This window comes from Moschus berezovskii, chromosome 24 (genome assembly GCF_049115385.1).
Source record: "Moschus berezovskii isolate FMDL1 chromosome 24, NW_MosBer_1.0, whole genome shotgun sequence".
NCBI classification, from domain to species: Eukaryota; Metazoa; Chordata; class Mammalia; order Artiodactyla; family Moschidae; genus Moschus; species Moschus berezovskii.
In genome coordinates this window covers 1,998,218-2,017,673 of record NC_142483.1, presented here as the reverse complement: position 1 = coordinate 2,017,673, position 19,456 = coordinate 1,998,218, and the positions used below count along the sequence as shown (strand labels likewise).

The 19,456-nt window shown below is 62.5% G+C and overlaps 1 protein-coding gene across 1 annotated transcript in view; it reads left to right on the top strand.

Moving 5' to 3' along the window:
* The first annotated feature begins 6,882 nt into the window (after positions 1-6,882).
* The window catches only part of LOC129547691 (IQ motif and SEC7 domain-containing protein 1), a 142,529-nt gene continuing 129,955 nt past the window's right edge, over positions 6,883-19,456 (top strand). The window contains exon 1 of the mRNA XM_088831711.1: positions 6,883-7,161. Within this exon, the coding sequence (XP_088687837.1) occupies positions 7,139-7,161 (23 nt within the window). The 5' untranslated portion in view covers positions 6,883-7,138. The remainder of the gene's footprint in view (positions 7,162-19,456) is intronic.

Below are 19,456 nucleotides of genomic sequence, written 5' to 3'. Positions count from 1 at the left end.
TGTGCTATCTTAGACCCTGGGGGCGTGGGAACGGGGCCTCTGTGATGGGACAGGGAGGATGTTGGACCCCTGGGAAGGATGCGGGGCTGGGGGGCCTGCGGCTGTGGCCGGAGCTCCCCAGGTCTCCCCATCTCCGTCACTGGCTTTTCCTTCTCTCTTAGTTGTCCGTGCCCCCGGGCTTTGCTGACCGCCCCCCGCACCCCTCTCACACCCTCCCCTGCCCCCCAGAGCTGAGCCTCCAGCCCGATCCTTAGAGCCTCCTGGACACTGCCCATAAGCGGCCCCCAGGCCCTGACCGCCAAGGGGACAGTCACCTCTGTCCCACCCGCACCTCCTCCTGTGTCCCCAGGTGGGTACGCGGTGCCACCAGCCACCAGCGTTCAAGCCAGGAACCCAAGTGTTGCCCTTGTCCCCAGACCCCACCCCCTCAAGGGTCTGCACACACCCCTTCCCTCCACCCCTCCCGACGCTGTGTGCAGGCCTCCCTGCCCTCCCCCTTCCAGAGCCTCAAATCTGCCCCCATGAACGTCTCATCACACGCCCCTCCTCGGCGCCCCATTCCCCCCAGACGAGCCCCCCGTAGGCGGAGGCCCCTCGCCCCTTGCTTCTCAGCTCCAGGCCTCTGCACATGCTGTTCCATCTGCAGGAATGCCTTTCCACACACCGTCGGCCCGACAAGTTCCCACCCATCCTTCCAGCTCAGCTTCCACGTGCTGCCCTCTGGAGAACTTCCGTTTCTCCTTCCCATTTCCCTTTCCCCCAAGAACTCGCCCCTCCTTGCCTCACTCAGATATCCTGTGGGATGTCTATGCAAACAGTCCCTCGATCTTATAATATTCCGTCAGCATCATAGCTGTTAGAAGGCACAGGAGTTAGGGCTGGCCCTGGTGAGATGAGGTTATCGGCGCACCTGACCCCCAGCTTCAGGCCGGCTGCCTCCAGACGCTCCAGCGCCGACCCCGGGGCCCTGTCTCTCCTGCTCCCCGTCCAGCCTCTTCTCAGGGGCCCAGGCGGAGTGGCAGCTCCCGTGTCTCAGGTCTAAGCTCAAGTGCAGGTTGGGAGAGTCTGCACCCCAGTCGAGTCGGGCCTCCTCCCAGCTTGAGTCCCAAGCCCAAACCTGAGCTGGGAGAGGAGTCAGACCCCCGGAGCCTCAGGCACTAAGGGGGTGCCTGGGTTGCCGCAGGAGGGGGCCCAAGGCCCACCGCGGCCCCGGGAACCACTGCCTCCCTGCAGGCTGTGTCTCCCCTCCCGCACTCCCCACTGGGCGTTTACAGATGAAGGAGCAAGTGGGGGAAGGATTAGTGCTGCTGTGTGGTCAGCAGCTCCTGGCCTGGGGCTGGGGGCTGGGCGGCGAGGCCCCCCTCCTGGCCCCCAATACCCACAGAGCCCGGCCCCACAAGGATCCGGGAGGGGCCCAGCCCCTTGGGGCGCTGCCACGTGGCATGGGGGCGCTGCCCCCTCACACAGACCTCAGAAACCTCAGCCCTGCCCCAGGGAGCGGCCCAAAGACAGACAGACACACACACACACACACACACACACACAGAGCCCTCCGGCTGAGACGGGCCAGTGGGCCTTTAGGAAAGGAGCCCAGCGGGCCCCGCCCAGCCGTGACCGTGAACCCGTCACAGGCGGTCCATGCCGACCCAGCCTGTGAGCAGGGCCCACCTGCCCACATCCCAGCATCAGCTTGGGACTTCCCAGGCTGGGGTGTCCGGACACTGGGGGCCAAGAGAGGGTGTCAGGAGGGCAGTTTCCCTTTCACAACCGTGTTTACTTTTATGGTTTTGTTTCTTTACTGGCTGGGCTGGGTCTTTGTGGCTGCATGGGCTTTTTTCTAGTGGTGAGCGTGGCCGCTGTCTAGTTAGGGTGAGTGGGCTTCTCCCTGCAGCGGCTTTTCTTGTTGTGGCCTGTGGGCCTGGCCATTCCTCAGCACGTGGGATCTTCCTGGACCAGGGATCAAACCCATGTCCCCTGCGCTGGCAGGCAGATCCTTCACCTGTGAGTTACCAGGGAAGTTGCGTTTCTCGTGGTCGAACCAGCCTGCCAGGTGCATGAAATTTACATCAGTGGCCAGAAGTTTTGCTTTTCAATGAAAATCACTTTAGACATAAAATTAATCAAACAGTGGAAGCAAGGGGAGGATCGGGATCTGTCATGTGGGCTCTGTGAGCCACCAGGCCTTTGGGGGGCCCTGCCCACCCTCACTCCCACCTCGCGGCTTGTCTAGGGGCACTGGGGGGAGTGGAGGCCTCAGCCTGGCTCTCCTGACCCCAGGCCTGGCCAGTTTCAGTTCCACAAAATTTCCAGGTGTCCAGCCCAGCTCCAGAGCAACAGCAGCACCTGCCACGCTCACTGAGGCTTTGGGCCGAGGCCAGATGTGAGCCCCCCACCCCGAGGCCCGCAGCCGGTGGTGGAGCTGGCTCCTGGGCTTGACCGCTGGCTGCTGTGTCCGCTGAGAAGGTGCGGGCAGGGGTGCAGCACCTGTTGGGAGAGGGAGAGGCCCAGCGTCCCGACACACTCGGGCCGTTGCCTCTGGCTCCTTGTCTGGTCGTCCTCCCTCACTGCCGGCGCCGACCTTGGGACGGCCAGGCAGGCCTGCCTGCACCTTCCCGGCTACTCCATCCTGCACTCCCACGGGCTTCTGACTGGGGCTCCCAGGGGCCCCGTCCTGCCTGCTTTCGTCCTGTGGGTGAGCAGGATGCCGAGGCCCGGGCAGAAGCAGACACCACCCACCCAAGGCGGGTCCCCACACCTCCAGCCTCTAGCCTCCAGCCCAAGTGCCACCTGTCAGGCACCCTCTGCCCCAGGTCGGGGGACAGGGCACCACGGGCGTTTGGTGCCCTAACGCCCTGCAGAGGGGCCCTGCCCAGGTCCCAGCAGCCCACCCGGTTTCCGGAGATCATTGCGTGGCTGCTTCCTCCCCGCCTCTGCTCCCTGTGCATGGGGAGCTGGCGGTTCAGGGATGAGGGGCTGTCCACAGCCGGTGGGGCCCTCCCCGCGCCAAGAGCCAAGCCCAGGCCTATGGTTCAGGGACTCTGCACAGGCCAGCTCGTGGATCAGGGCTTCCGGGATTCGCGTCACGCGTCCGGGGACATAGAGAGGGCTGGGGAACGGCCCCAGGGTGGTTCCGTCTGTGCAAAGCCTAGACGCGGGCACAAGCTTTCCTGCCACTTGTTGGGAATCTGGCTCTGCAGGAAAACTGACGTCAGACTCACCGTCTGCACCTTTATGCCTTTCGATGTGTTCACATTTTGATTTCCTAACTGAACATGATATCGCTCTTTAGGGTCTTCATAATACTTGTTTCTTTCTGTAGGCACGTGTATGTAGCTGAAGACACAGAAGCATTCTGAAAGGGCCCATCCTAACAGGTCAGAGCGGGCAGGTCGGCAGGGACGGCCAGGGGCAGTGAGGACTGGGGGAGCGGTCGAGGGAGCTTTGTTTAGAGGGAAGAGCCTTTCGTGTTGCATGTGCAGTTAAGATTTTGCTTCTGTAAAACATAATGCTTCAGTGAGAAGGGGGAAAGCAATTCCAGACCTTGAAGGATTTGTGATTCTGAGATTTGGAGAGGTAGAATGCAGACGGTTCCATGTTTCCACGATTAGAGCGGGGTGGGGGCTCCGTGCCGCCCCCGTGGGAGGGAAGGCGCTGGGACCCCTACCCCCAGCCTGGAAGGTCCGGTGACCTGAGGATCGGTTGGCTCCATGCTCCCGCGCTCTCTGCCAAAGGCCATGTGCTCCTTTCCAGGGCACAGATGGGCACTGGCCGCAGCTGCAGGCGGGATGCTGTGTGTGAATGCGCTGTCCGCCTGCAGGGCGGAATTTTCCAGTGGACGTGGAGAGCCCCGCCTCCTTGAGCCTCTGCTTTCTCTCCCCGTGTGGGTCATTTCCAGGGATCCGCAGTGGCCAGATGGGGGCAGGGGGCGCACACGGGAATGTCCTGAGTGACCCAGGAGAGTGGGTGACTGCTAGGGTGAGGGGTGGTCCCGGCGCCAGTACTGTGCTCCAGTCTCAAGCCTGCAGGGGAAGTGGGGGGTTAAGCCTGCCTTTGGGAAGGCCCACAGCCCCCAAGCCCCACCCCAGGCATCCGGTTTGGTCAGGAAAGCGCCACAACCGCTCCGTGCAACATCCAACGTCCTGTCTGCCCTTGGGCCCGCTAGTGACCTCAGGCTCCACCTCCGGAAAGTGAGTGACAGGCCCCCTCTGATGGTGAAGGGGCAGACTCGGTGTGCTGCGGGCAGAGCCCACGCTCACGCCTGCGCCTCTGGTCATGGGCCCTGCTTGGTGACCTTCGTCACTTCCCAGCAAGACGAGCCTGTATATCTCTAGTGAGAATTCAGAGCTGGGACCTCAGCTGCACAATTTTTGGAGACTCCTTTGCACCTGACCCTGCACTGGACACCGACCACCAGACATCCAGCAACCCCACCCCGCCCCCCAGGTGGCTTGTAAACACCTGCAGTCTTCGAATTTGTGTCTGAACTCCAGGGTTTTCTTCATTTGCCCTTTATTGAAATAACAGACTAACGTATAAGAAACACATGTGTAAGATATTGTGACCCCCAGGGAGGCTCCAAGGACTGAGACCCAGGAGACCCAGGAAAGGGACGCTGGGGCCAGCTCTGCCATCCGGCCGATCCCCCCCCACCCCCAGCCACTCTGAGCCTCAGTTTCCTCCTCTTGAAAACAGATGTGATAAAATCATCGTCTTTGAGGAGGTTGAGTCTTGGCTCCGCCCCTGCATGGAGGTGAGTCCCCTCGGGGTGCGAGGGGCTCTGAGAAGTCACTGAACACTGGAACTGGAGCGCAGCCAGCCTCATGGATCCCTGAGTTGCAGCTGCTGTTACTTTGGGGTCATGATTAAAATTCCATGCAGCTCCAGTGAGGGGAGAGTTGGGCGGGCTCTAAGGCAAGGTCAGCCCACTTTTCTGGCAGCCTTCTTCTCAGGAGGGAAGGCTCTGCTGGGGCAAGATGGGTCCTTCCTGGGTGCTGCTCAGGAAGCGTCGAGCAGGCCCGATGCCCTCCACTGCCGTCGTCCAGCCCCTGTCTCCACTCCGACCCCTTGTGAGGGCCTGCCGCCAGAACTGGGTCCCATCTCTGCCACTTTCTGCTGTGCGGTTTCAGGCAAGTCACTTGCCCTCTCTGAGTTCTGTTTCCTCCGATGTAAAGGAAGGAACAAACCTAAATGATGCCGCAGCTACCCTGCCCCTAAACCCAGCGGGTCTGAGAGCCCAGAGAGACTGGGAAGAAGGGAACGACCCTCTGAGCCGTCAGCCAGGGGCCGGGGCCTTCCTACCCCTTCTTTCATGGAATCGACCCAGCAAGGAAGTTAGGCAAGTGTTGAAGAGCCAAAACTGCAGTCAGACCACCCCGGTGTGCTGCCCACCAGCTGTGTGACCCTCGGCAGGCGTTGGACCTCTGGCTTTAGTTTCCTCTTCTGTACAATGTTGTATCACTGAGGTTGTTACAAGGATCATAATGCACACAAAAATTATATACATGTAAATTATGTATATAAAGTGTGTATATTATGTGTGTCTATATATATATATATGCCTTGTGGCTCAGCTGGTAATGTGGGAGACCTGGGTTTGATCCCCGGGTTGGGAAGATCCCCTGGGGAAGGGAAAGGCTACCCACTCCAGTATTCTGGCCTGGAGAATTCCATGGACTGTATGGTCCATGGGGTCACAAAGAGTCAGACACGACTGAGCGACTTCACTTTCAAAACATGTATGAAGTAGGTTTGGAGTTCCCGATTTCCGGATGAGGAAACAGACTCTGATCCAAGTGTGTCTGCAGGAGGAGGATGGACAGCGGCCTTCCCGTCGTCACTGGGCGGTGACTCGCCCGCTCCAGCGCGCTGTCCTCCTCAGTGGCCTTGAACACACAGAGCTCATTCTGCCTCAGGACCCTGGCTCTAGATCTCCCCTTTGCCTGGTTGCCCCTCCCCAGATCCTGCATCATACGGGTCTCAGCCCACGCGTGCCCTCTCTGACCGCCCTCTCCCCGTGTGGGTGGGCTTCCCTTCTCTTACCTCCCCCTCCCTTGCCTTTTGCTTTATTTTTATCCTGATCCTTATTACCACGCAAAATTATATCTGACCATGCTGACTTGGTGTTCCCTCCTCAGAATGTGAGCACGGCATGTTCATGAACGAATGAGGGCAGATACTTGGCCCTACTCACGTTGGGTTGCCAGTCCCTGAGCTGCTGGAATGAGTGAGTGGGTGAGTGAACGAGGCGACCCCACAGTTGAGCAGAGATTCGCCCCAGGATATGGCCGGCACGACGGATAACCAGCCATGCACTGGGGTGGCTGCTGTGTGGTAAGCCCTCCTGGCGCCCCGTGACATGGCTGTGACGATCCCATTTTACAGCAGCACAGATCAAGGCTCCCAGAAGAGAAGCGGCTTGCCGGGGGCCTCAGGGCCTTTGGGAGGCAGAGCCAGTCTGGGAATCAGCCGGCCTGACTCCAGGGCGCCAGCTCGGTGCACTCCGTGACCCGCAAGTCTCCGGGTCAAAGGCAGAGAGGAGCCACCCCGGGAAGCAGCAGCGCGTGCATTTTAGCAACGGATTTCCAGGTTTCCAGCGCTCTCCGCCTGCTGGGTGACTTTGCAGCGAGGGCGCCGCGGGGCGGCCCGCCTGATGCTGCGGTTGCCATGGCGACGAGCGCCTCGGCGATTGGTCCAGCTCGGCCCGCACTACGTTGCTCCCGGGGCGCGGGGGAGCCTCTGCGCCGGCCCCTCCTCCGGATGCTGCTCCCCCCAACCAGCCCTCCCCAACCCCCGCGCCCCGCCACCCCGGATGTGCGGCAGGGCCCAAGCCCGAGGTGGTCCCAGGTACCCGCGAGGCCAACGCCCCCGCGCAGGCTGGCGACCATGGTGAGCCGACATCCTCGCAGGCTCCCGGGCGCCGTGTGAGCCCTGCGTGCCTGGGTCCTCCAGCGGCCGCCAGCCCCTGCTCCTGCCCCAGCCTCCGTGGAGGAGTGCGCCACCCCCGGGAATGTGACTCGCCCGCGATTTAATTTTATTCCCTTCCACTTCTCGCCTGAGCGTCGCCCTGCTCCTCTAACCACAGGAGCCTTCCCGGCTGGAGAGCGAGAGAGAAGGGAAAACTGCCCACCCCCCGGATAGGATGGCGTGCAGGAGACGCTATTTGTGAGTATTTGTGACAGGTTTATGCCTGGAACTTGAGGCCAGAAGGGCCGCAGCCCAGCTGGGAGCTGGAGCCCAGGCCCTCTGTGGGGAGGGGGGTTTGCCATGCAGGTGGCTTGCAGAGGGAGCTGGCCACCAGGCATCGATGCCAGCATCCCCTTCAGTGGACGTGTTTGTCGGTGGTGATGATGGGGTGGGGGGAGGAAGGCTGTTAGCAGGACTCTGCTGGGCTGTGAAATTCCCTGTCTCTGAGGGCTGACCACCCCCCAAATCTATGTATGGGGTCCCCAGACCAGCTGCTGCGATGTTGACGTCTGGTTCAGCCCTCCTGTGTCCATTTGGAAATGGCTTCTCGTGCCCGGCCCTGCCGTGATCAGCCCTTCAGCTGTGGCTGATGCAAGGTTGGCAGGAAGGTCAGGGTGGGTACAGGGTGCCATGCCCTCCAGGGACAGGCGAAGGTCCAGCCTGCCTTCCCGAGCGGGGACCGCCAGTGTCACCCCGTAACACCCAGGTGTGCCCCAGGCCAACGGCAGAGCACCTGTCTGCTGGGCCCCGGGCCCGCGGGAGAGGCCGTGAAAGTCTGCACGGGGCGGTGACATCACGGGTCCGGGTATTTATGGAAAGCCGAGCCCGCGCCTCCTGGGACTTCGGATGAGGATGCCAGCTTCCCTCGCAGCTCTCTGGGGCTCTGCGGCGTTCTGGGTTCAGCAGCTGAGTCTCTGGCCTTGCAGGACCCCTCCTCTGGGACTGGGGGCTGTGAGTCTCTTCCTGCCGTGGGCACTTGGGGGCTGTGCAGTGACCTCAGACCCTGTGAGGTCAGAGGGCAGAGCTGGGCCCTCAGGCTGGGCTCAGTCCCCAGGACTCGAAAGCCCGGGGCGGGGGGCTCCTGGAGTATCATGTGGGGGGACCCCTAGGGACACTCCAAGGCCTTGGACCTCCCTACACCTTGACGAGGGCCCCTGGAGCCTGAGCGAAGTGGCACCCACCGCTCTCCCCCCCGGCCAGACGGCGCGCTTGCTCGCAGAGCTGGACGAGAGGAGGCGTCGCTCCTGCTGCTGTGTTGTTAGCAGGCCCAGGCGGGGCCCCGGGGCGAGGAAGGCGGCCGGGCTCTGTGGTTTGCTGTGATGTTCGTTTGCCTTTTAAGTGGAGAAGCCCACGGCTTGGTTTGTTGATGGCAGCCGATCACGCCGGGTTCTCACTCCCTGCACCTGCTTTTTTTTTTTTTTGGAAACAAATAGTAAATCCTTCCCTGGCACAGAATCTCCACTGTCGCTGGGAACAGGCCTCCCCCGGAACCCCCGAGATACCCCCTTCTCTTTGCCTGGGTCCAGGAGCCCAAGGTCAGAGAAGTTCTCTGGTCTCAGGGCCGTGAAACCCCAGGGGAGGGAAGTCTCCGATGTGGAATCTGTGCAGCAGTCTCTGGACTCCCATTCTAGAGATGGGACAAATGAGGCTCAGCAAATCCCTGGGAACCTTGGAGTGCCCCGGCTCGAGGTGTGTTTTGGGGGTGGGGGAGTGCGTTTCAGCCTAGCTCTGCATTACAATCACTGGAGAATGTTTTAAAACTCCCGTGTCTGGGTCCCACCCGAGATCCTGGCTTCTGGGTCCTGGGAGGGCTGCAGCCTCAGGAATGTTGCCGTTCTCCCCACGTGATTTCAGTGCTCAGCTGTGGGTGATGTTCGCGGATGCAGCCTCTTCCCTCGGCACCGCTGCCCGGTCCTACCCGATTGTGATTTGTGAGCACGCAGCTGCCATTCCAGTTCCAGGACCCCTCCCTGTTACCAGTACAGACTCACTCTGTCTGCTGGGAGCCCAGGAGCCTGCACTGGAACACACGGCCCCTAGCAGGGCCCACCACCACGCCTGTCTCCTGCTCTCGCCTGGGAGGGGGGCTGGACTTGGGGAGGGCAGGTCGGGCTCCCCCGCCATGGCCCTTCCTCACCGCCCTGGCTTTCAGGCTCCCACAGTTTGGCAGCAGGACGCCCAGCCCTCCCCAACGCGCCACCTCCACGCCCATGGGCACCAGAGATTGCAGAGAGCCTGGGGAGGGGGCGGCCGGAGTTGCCTTGTTTTGCAGAAAGACTCGTGGACCAGACCTAGGGCTCTCCTGGCACCTGCAGCACGGTCCCTGGGCTTGCAGCGTGGGGGATGCAACATCTCTAGATGCTTGAATGTCAGGCCCTGGAGGCCCCAGCACAGGCCCACCGCGGCCGCCGTCAGAGTTGCACTATGGGCTTCGCGCTTTTCACGTCCCTCGCCTCCGTGGTTCTCACCCGTGCTGTGAAATGGGGGTCATGATCCCATTTTACAGAGGAGGAAACTGAGGTCAGGGAGGGGTAGACCACTAGACTGAGGCCTCGGGGCGGGCTCCAGCCCTGTGCTTGGCGGTACAGCCCTCCCCCAGTGCGCTGCACACGCGGCTGACCTGGACAGACTTGCTGCAGGCGGAGCCCTGCCCCGGCCCCCCGACCCCTTCCCCGCCTCCCCGTCCTGAGGCCTCTTCCCCTCCACTGTCTGGGCCCCAAAGAGAGCTTGGGCATCTGGACTCTGTTGTCGTTGAGAGGGGGCAGGTTCCCACCCAGGAGCTCCGACAGGTGGAGCCAGCCCTGAGTAGACGGGACAGTGGATGGATGACACGTGAGCAGGAAAAGATTTATTAATGAAACGGGGCAATCATGAAGCCGCCAAGATCAGTTCCTTAATCAACTTTGCCAGCAACCAAGGCCAGGCCTACACTGAAAGCTTAATTAACGGTGTCTTAATTAAGGCCAGCCCCCTCCCGACTGCAACTGCACTTGCTCGGCGCGTCACTTCCTGCTCCGTGAGCCCCAGAAGTTGGGCCACGGGAGTTTGCAGTGGGTGTGCGGGACCCTCAGACTGCTGGGGAGCGGGGCACTGAGGGGCGCTTGTTTATAACTCACCCATCCACTCGCTCACGCACTCCTCCACTCTGCCCGGAGCCACCAACTCTGGATGGCAGGTGCCACCCTGAAAACGTTCCCCAGCGCCGTCCCTCCCCGGCACTGTCTCCGCTGGACCCGCACTGTGTCCCCCTCACAGGCTGGTTGGTCCATTCTGGCCGCTGAGAGTCAGCTGCGCCAGGGCAGAGGGGCTGACCGTGTGTTAGCTGTTGCGTGTCCAGCACCTTGAAAAGTACTGGGTGTATAGTGACTGCTCAGTAAGTCTTTGTTGATTCATGAATGATGGATCCTGCACCCGGCACTGCCCTAAGCTAAGGGGAACAGGGGTGTTGTATACCCCATGGCCTGTAGCCCACCAGGCTCCTCTGTCCGTGGGACTCTCCAGGCAAGAACACTGCAGTCGGCTGCCATGCCCTCCGCCAGGGGATCTTCCCGACCCAGGGATCAAACCCAGGTCTCTTGTGTCTCCTGTGTCAGCCGGCGGGTTCTTTACCACTGAGCCACCTGGGAAGCAAGAGGGTACGGAGCCCAGTAAGATATAGCTTCTGGGATCCTGTAGGCCATGTCAGTGCAGAGTGTCGCAGGCCAGACAGGATGATAGCCCAGAGACAGGGAGGGTCCCCATGTCCCACAGCAGGCTGGAGGCCGAAGCGGATGCCGGCTGATCAGGGAGGGGAGGGCTCTCCAGGCGTGTAGGCCTCGGGCCTAGGGTTGCAAGCATTCTGCAGGCACTAGCTCATTGACCTTCACGGTGACCCTGGGGGGTGGAGCTGTCGCTGTGCCCTCTGTACAGACGGTGCAGCTGAGTCACCAAATAAGTTGCCCCCGGGAGGGGTGGCGCTGGGGGTTGGACCCCGACGGGCAGCCCCAGAGCCCCGCTCTGTGATGTTCCAACGGCTTTAGTGAAAGTGATGGTGTCTGGCCCACGCCCCATGCCCCCAGTGTGAGCGAGAGGAGCTGAGACCGGAGGTGCAGGTGGGGCCAGGACAGGAGGCATCTGGCCCCCAGGAGGGGCCCCCCTTGCCGGCAGGGGCCGTGGGACCCACAGAGGCTTCTGACCCACGATGGGGGCCATGGTTCCCACGCCGCACCGTGGAGGGAAGTTGGGGGTGGGCAGGGCTCTCAGCTGCCCTTTCCGGCGCCCGCGCCCCAGAAGGCAGCAGGTTGCCAGCCCAGGCTGTCGGGATCCCGCTCCTGCAGGTCTGCTCGGCGCCTGGCCAGGGGCCAGGGTGGCCCCAGGAAGGCTCCGGGCTGTGGTCTGCAGGCAGCTCTGTGCCCGAGTAGGAGAGCCCCTTCCCCTCCTCACCTCTCATCTGACTCCACCCTCACGTCAGGTCTGGGGCCTGGAGGCCTGCACAGGACCCCCGGAGGCTTGCACAGGACCCCCGGCTGGCTCCTACGAGGCCTGCTGCTTTTCCCGAGGCCTGAGTCTGTCCCTCGCCCCGCCGCCCAGCTGCTCACTGGCTCCTGCTCTCTCTCCCCTCCGTCCACCCCTGCCTCGTGGTCTCCGAGGCCCTGGCCCTCCCTGGAGCTCACCGCGCAGAAGGACGCCGTCCTCCAGCTCCACCCCTGGCCCGCTGTGTGACCCTGGGCCAGGCTCTTGCCCTCTCTGGGCCTGTGACGTCCTCTGAGTCCGGAGCGGCGGGGTCAGCTCTGATGGGCAGACTCTCATGGAAGGCTGAGGCCGCTGAGCCTCGGACATTCCGGCTCTTTCACACACACCCCGTCCCGTGCACAGCGTGTGGTCCCCGGGGGCTCGTCGTCCCCGGACACACAGCAGATACACCGAGTCCTGCCTGCCCTGTGGGGAGCACCCGTGCTGGCCCCCTCCCAGGGGGTGCCCTTCCTCCCCACCCCTCAGACCCCGAGATCCAGTCGTGCCCGGGGGAGCCCTGGGTCCCGGTTCCTTTTGCACAGGGCAGCCCCTCTGTCGGCACCCGCGGCCTGGGAGTCTTCCAGGGAGGCCCCGCCTGTTTCCCACGTCTGTGGAGGCCCAGGCAGGTCAGCTGCAACCTTCTTTTTTTAAATTGTGGTAAATGCATGTAACAGAAGGCTGGCCGGTTCAGCCGTTTCTAAGTGCGCAGTTCAGGGCAGTAAGAACAGTCACAGGGTTTCTCGACCGTCCCACCGTCCGTCCCCAGAAACTCTCACCTTCCCAGACTGAGACTCGGTCCCTCCCCTGCGCTTCCCCAACCCCGGGCACCGCCATCCTCCCCTCTGCCTCTGGGGCTTCAGCCGCCCTGGGGAATCCTGTAGTGCCTGTCTTTCTGTGGCTTACTTCGCTGAGCGCGCTTTCGAGGTTCATCCCTGTCTGCAGCCTGTGTCAGGATTTCCTTCCTTCTGAGGCTGAAATCGTCCACTGTGCGTCTGGACCGTTCATCTGTCTCTGGACACCTGTGTTTCCTTCCGCCTTTCGGCTGCTCTGAGTGGCGCTGGGTGAACACGGGGAGCCAGTGCACCCTTGAGACCCTGCCCTCAGTTCCATCGTGTGTGCCCAGAAGTGGACTTCCGGATCCTGTGGAAGCTGCTGACCTTTTTTGGAGGAACCTCCTCACTGTTTTCCACCACGGCTGCACCAGCATCGCACCCGGATCCCAGTTTCTCCAATCTTGGCACACACTTGCCGTTTGATGTTTGGTTGTTTGTTTTTGTGATAGGGGTTCTCGTCCTGTGAAGCAGCACCGCATGGTGCATTTGATTTACTCCTCCTTGAATAAAGGCATCTGTGAGTGGTGAGGTTCAGCCTCCTTCTCTGCCGTTGGAGCACGTGGCCCCGAGGACCCCCAACGTTGACTGGGGGGCCTGGGCCCGCTGGACACCTGCCGACGCCTCTGCTGCCTTTGTGGGAGCTTCTGTCCCGGAGCAGAGTGGGTGCGAGTAACGTGGGGCCCAGGCCTCCCCGCCCAGAGCCCAGTCCTCCAGCTCATCGGTAGCCCAGGGCGTTGGGTCCTTGGGGGTGCCTGGCACACAGTACATGCTCAGAAATTTTCCATCACACCAGCAATCCCTGCTTCCATCTTTTTGGGTGTTCCTTGTTTATTCATGTAGCTGAGAGATGGTTCACTGACGTGCTGCAGCTACGTCTGCACACACTGCAAAGTCAGTCCCCCTGGTTCCTCGGCCCCGAGGCCACGGCCGTGTCCAGCATCGTGGGGCCTCTCTGGGGACAGGCTGTGCGCGGATGTAAGCACTGCAGTACTGAAGAGGTTCAGCTACCCGGCCAGGCACACTGAGCGGGGTTTCCAGGCTCAGCTTTGCAGTCCGGATTTGGGGCCCCCCGAGGAGGTGGGGTGACCATCCAGCCCGTGATGGAGGCGACATTCTCCCTCTGGTGGGAGACCCTGACCTGTGGCTGGCAGAGTGGCCTCCAGGAAGGAAGCAAAGCCACAGCAGGAGCAGGGACATGGGAAGGACTGGCCCTGGGCACCCAAGGTTCCGATCCCAGCAGGCCTCCCAGCCACCTGTGTGTCCTGGGCCAGCTGTCCATCCAGATCAGTTGCATCGGCACCTTTGTGAGCTCCTGTCCAGCATGGGGCCTGAACTGCACCCTGGGGACAGCGACCCTGCCCAGAAGGAGGCGGACACAGGTGGAGCCGCCAGCGTGGGGGCCGTGGGCTTTCAGCAGGGGCCGCTGGACGCGTTGGCACCCTTCGGGCCAGACACGGGGAGAGGCATCTGGGCAGCGGGCCGGGGACGCCCACCCCTACAGTCTGGGGGCCGGGCCTGCGTGGCCAAGACCCACGAGGCTCTCCCCAGACCCTCAGGGAAGTGACCTGGGCCCAGCCCTCACTCCACGAGACGCCTCTGCTGCTGGAAGCATTCCCGTGGCCATCACGTCACATCCAGCGGCTTTTCCAGGAACACGGCTGCTCTCCTCACAGCCACGGGAAGATCAGATGTTGATACGTCCGGAGCTCTGCCGCTGAGGGTGGAGTCCCTCGTGGTCCCCGGGTTGGGAGCCAGGCCATGCGTCCACCTGGGATCGTAGCCGCTGTCACCTTGGGGGCAGGAGACCATCCCCGCGCACCCACCACAAACAGGCCGGCTGCCCTGTGACCTGCTTCCCTGTCTTCTCTGAGCTGTCACAGCTGAGGTCCCTGTTGGTTTTTATCTCTTGATGTGTGTGGAGAGAGATGATGTGACTTATGGGCGTCGGTTCAGACTGGAGAAGGGTCAGCGCAGGTTTGGGTGCTGAAGATGGGGGCGGGGCTGGATGAGGACTCTGTGGAGGTGGAATTCCTGTGCGTCTTGTCGTGAGCCTACACATCAGAGTGCGTGGAACGGAGGACGCTCACGCGCACACACACACCGAGTAGGTGTGACACAGGAAGTCTCTCTAACATGGTGGCCGGTAGTGTTGGCTCCGTGATGGAGACGTTGTCCTGGAGTTCTGCAGGGCCGTTACCTTCGGCGAAAATAGGGCAAAGTGCAGACAGCATCTCTCTGCACTATTTTTAACAACTTCCGGTGAATCTACAGTTAATCTCAAAATTAAAAGTTTAATTGAAAACGAAGGCCGGGGGCAGGTGTTGGGTCTGATGAGCTGGACCCTTGGTGACTGTGGGGCAGGAAGGCCAGTGACCACTGCCCATCGTGTCTCAGTCCCTCTGTGGGAGGCCTCCCTGACAGGGATCCCTGGTCCCCCAGGCTGAACCCCACTGGCCTCCGCCCTTAAGCTGCCAACTGAGGCCTGGTTGGTCCCCGGCGCTGAGTTGGAGACCTTGGAGCAGGGTCTCGTCCACCCTCTGCAGACCCCGACCCACAGCCAGGACCCCACCTGACGGCCAACCCAGGGCTGCCCTTGGCCTGCAGCCCTGCCTGGAGCAGCAGCGCAGTGTTTATGCGGGCCTGGCTCTCCCACCTGCGGCTCCCGGGTCCAGGAGCCGTTCCTCCCAGTGCCATCTTGGAGACTAAAGTGAGCGCAGCCTGCTAGGACTCAGAGGTGAGGGAGGCGAGGGCCTTGTTGAGCCTGTCTTCCTGCACACGGATTGTGCGGTGGGTCGGCTTCTGGCACGTGGACGCGGCACAGGTTGCAGGGCAGACGGGGTGGAGCTGGCGGGGCTGGGGACCACGGGGTGGAAGCCAGCCGGCTCGGGGCCCCCCCAGACCTGAAGGCCAGGCTCACCCGACAAACCCGGCAGGGGAGGCTGCCCTTCCCTCCTGTTTATCCGACGTCCTGGTGATGAGCTGGGGACCCAAGGGCTCCAGGGGTCTGAGATGCCCCATCTCCCTGTTCTGGGTGTGCCTGACCCCCTGGGGCCCCTGGGAGAGGGTCCGACCTGTCGGAACAGCCCCTGGCTCTGCGTGTGGCAGTTGGAGCAGACTAACTGCAAGATGTCATACTGGCTTCGTTGGTTTCGCCCCGCGTCAACAGGGTCCCTGCGTCTGTCTGGAATGGCTGATGAGGGAAGGGATGTATTTGTCATCAGCCTGGCTCTTGCAGGGCTTGCCGGGCCAGGATGACTGAGCACCTGCTCACATTTGCTCTGTTCCCGATTCTGGTCCAGGGGCTGCAACCGCAGCCGCAGGCGCCCCCCAGTCCCTCCAATTCCCCATCCTTGGCCTGGCTTCAGTCCCTGACCAGCTCTGGGGCTGCTGAGCAATCAGGGCAACTTGGAGGAGCTCCCTGAAACTGGCTGGGCCAGGAGAAGTGGGGGCCGAGGCACTGAGGTGATCAGGGTGATTTCCAGTACCTCCCTCTGCCTTAGGAGCTTCTGGATGGACCCCTTTATCTGCCGCCCAGTGGCTGTGTGGCTTGCAGCAGACAAATTCACCTCTCTGAGCCTTGGGGCTTTTCTCTGTACAGTGGGGCCAATCATCGCAACTTTGCAGGGTGGCAATAAGAACTCAAGGATGCAGTAAAGTGCAGGGTGGATCCGCACTTACACATATCCTCGTCCCCTTCCTCCCCTGGTCTCTGAGTGCACGGGACAGGCTGGGACCTCAGCGACATGGTCCTGGGGGGGGTAAAGGAGCCAGGGGGGCGGAGGGAGTATATCAACCACAAGTCTCCGGGTTACAAAGGTCAGAAACCCAAGTCAGAAGGGATTTTAATGGTCACTGTCGGTGACCAGCCTGGGGTCAAGCTTTGGTGTGGCTGGGAGTCTGGGGGCTCCAACACTCTCGTTGCCATCTCCTCCTTGCCTTCTGCCTGGGGTATGTTCTGAGGATCCCTCTGGTCCTGCTGGTCAACCGCGGGGTTCATGGCCTTCCTGAGACTGCCTCCGTGCCCAGAGGAGGCTGGCTGTGTGGTGTTTGGCCAGGCCTGGAGCTGGGCGGACAGGGTCAGCTCCGTCTCAGCCACTGCACTGTGTGTTCAGGACGGGGTTCAGATGTGTGTTTCTGGAGGGGTTGGGCAGTAAACTGAGGCTGGAGACAGTGCACCAGGCATGCTTGGGATCAGAGGGCAGCACGCCGAGCTGGCAGCCTCAGCTCAGCGCGGGGCGATGCACTCAGCCGGGTGTCCGGGAGGCAAGTGCTCGGCCGGGAGGCTGGCCCCTGGCCCCAGCACACAGCCTGGAGTCACGGACCCGAGTTCCACGCTCGGCGGCGGGGAGGAGAGGGTTTGTGGCCGCTCGTGTCAGGTAAATCCACAGGACCCCGGCGCTAGGGATCTGGCTGATGCCCCACCCCCCACCTCGAGTCTCCCATCTCCCTCTTGCTTAGCAGCTGGGACCTATGATGAGAATCTTTCCCCTGTGACTGCACCTTCCCTCTTTCCCCAGTGGTATATACTCAACGTTTTTCAAAAGCCCCAAAGCGGCCTGGGGCACCGTGTGTTATCCAGGGAAACTCACCATCCGTCCTAGATCCACGTCCCGTCCTTCCACCGGCACCTGCGGGAGGGGTACCCGCCCCGGGCCATGCTGAGCCTCCCTGGGGGGCGGCCGAGCCCCGTGTCCCGTCTGTGAGATGGGCTGTTCTCGGCCCCCGATGGGCCGCAGGCAGCCTGTGGATGCTGGGGTGAGCGCGGTGTCCCACCAGGGTGCAGGTGCTGACGGGGTGTTCCACACCCCCGCGCTTGTTGGCCATGGCTCCCAGTCGCTCTGGAGGCCAAGCAGGACCCGGGGCCTGCCCACGGGTGGGAGGGCTGAGACTGGAGGAGCACGCAGCTCCCCGCAGAGCCCTGGGCGGGGCTGGTCCCAGGCTCGGCTGACACGTGTCAGCCCTTGGGTTCCCCTCCATCCTGGCCTTAGGAGCTTCGCACCGCCAGAGCCCATGGGCGGCCCCGTGCCCCCCAGCAGCCCCACCTCCATCCTGCCCTTGTTCTGGACACGTGCCCTGGCTGGCCGTCAGCCCGTGGCCAGGTGTCCCGGCCGGGAGCCCCAGGTGCAGGTCGGCAGAGAGGGTGGGCGGTCCGCGGGGCGGCTGGTGGAAGGCAGGGCTGGCGCTGGGCTTGGGGCAGCGGGGCTGTGACCCTCCCCGGCGGCCGCGGCCGTCCCTCTCATCCCGGATCTCGGGGTCCCCCGCCCCACCCCTCGCTACCTGTGTTCACACGCCGGCCTCTGCTCACCTTTGTCCTTCCAGACCCAGCTTTCCCACCAGGCTGTCGCCAGCGCCGCCGCTGGGTGCCCCGGGCCAGGCCTCAGTGAGGGCAGGGCAGCCGCAGCGTCCGTGAGTGAGGGATGCCCCACACTGTCGCCTTCAGCATGAAGTTCCTTTTTCTCTTCCTTTCATCTTCTCGCTGGGCCCAGGCCGGGTGAGGCGGGGCCGTGGGGAAAGCTGGGGGAGTCTGAGCGTCTGACGGGGCACAGTGCCTGGGGTACTTGCTGCAGGTCGGCCCGGGCTGGGGGCCGTGGGGTGAGGAAGCCATCGCAGGTGTTGCAGGCCACGGAGCCTGGGGCCTGGCTCAGGGGTCGGGACAGATGGCCCTAACAACATGAAGACGGGCCACCAGTGTGGGAGCTGCCCGAGAGGGGCCGCGGGGCTGGGGACCACCAGCTCGGTGTGTCTGCAGACCGCAGGGGAGGTCGGAGGCTGCGACGGCCCCCAGGACGCCGCCCCATCCACCCACTGGGCCCCTGGCTCAGCCCGGCCAACTGGCTAAAGGCACGTCCTCCGCTGCGGCCGCAGCTGCCCCGTGAGCTGAGGGCACCAAGGCCTCCTGCCCAGGCCTGGCCGTCCTTCAGGAGAGCTCTCTGCATCCCAAGCGCAAGCAGCCACTTAGGGACCGGGCGTCTCAGCACCTAGGCACCCCTGAAACAGGCACCCCTGCTCCGCAACCCTCAGGCTGAGTTCTCCTCCTCCCGGTGAACAGAGCAGGGTGGGTTAGGGCTCCCCTTGTGTCCAGGGACCAGCATGGCCAGGGGTCTGGGGGCTGCCCGCCCCCACGACTCTGCCTGCAGGCACCCACTAAGGCTTCAGGCCCCTCTGCAGCCCTGGAGAAAGTGCCCCGCCCTGGAGCTGGGATCTGCCTCCAGCGGCTGCCAGTGGGGTCCCTGGGCAGCTGTGTGCCCAATCCCCGTCCCCTCCGCTCCCAGCCCACCGCCCGGTCCATCCGCCCCGCAGTCAGGGCGCCCAGCTCGCTCCTCGGCAGGGTGGATGTCCGCTGCTAACAGCCTTGCCCCAGGGTGTCTGGAAGGATGGGGCCAGGTGGCCTGGTGCCCGGACTCAGCACAGGCGCCTCACTGTTTCCAGCACCACCCCACCGCCTCCGTTTCCCTGTGAGGTTTACCTGGAAACACCCAGATCCAGTGGGTTCTGGAAATATTCCTCGTTGTTTGTTTTCATTCAACTAAGGTGCATTAACACAGCTCACTTGCAGGAAGGGAGGCAAACGGAAAGACCTTGGCAGAGTCCTGTTGACCATGAGTGTCCAGCGCAGGCCCTGGGGACACGTCCCTGCCTGACTCTTGCTCGGCGTGACCCTGAGACCAGCTGGAGCTCCTGGCTGCTTATGGGAGGGTCTGTGTACATGTATGTGCCATGCACACATATGCGTGTGTGATGGTTGGGAGCTGTCTCTTTTAGAAAATTGAAATATAGTTGTTTTTAATGGACTTCCCAGGTGGCTCAGTGGTAAAGAATCTATCTGCAAGCAGGTGACACAGATTTGATTCCTGGGTCGGGAAGATCCCCTGGAGGAGAAAATGGCAACCTAGTCCAGTGTTCTTGCCTGGAGAATCCCATGGACAGAGGGGCCTGGCGGGCCAGAGTCTAGGGGCTCACGAAGAGTCAGGCGCAACTTAGCAACTAAACAACAGCGTAGCTGATTTACAGTGCTGTCATGTAAGTCGAGAGGCATCCTGTGTGTGTGTATTTGTCTGGCCGTGTGAGGTCAGCGTGGATCTGAGAGTGGCTTTGTGTTGGGAGTGCTGTCCAGCAGGCCGCAGGTTGGACCTGGAAGGGGAGGTGGCCCTGCGCAGTCCATGGCCAGC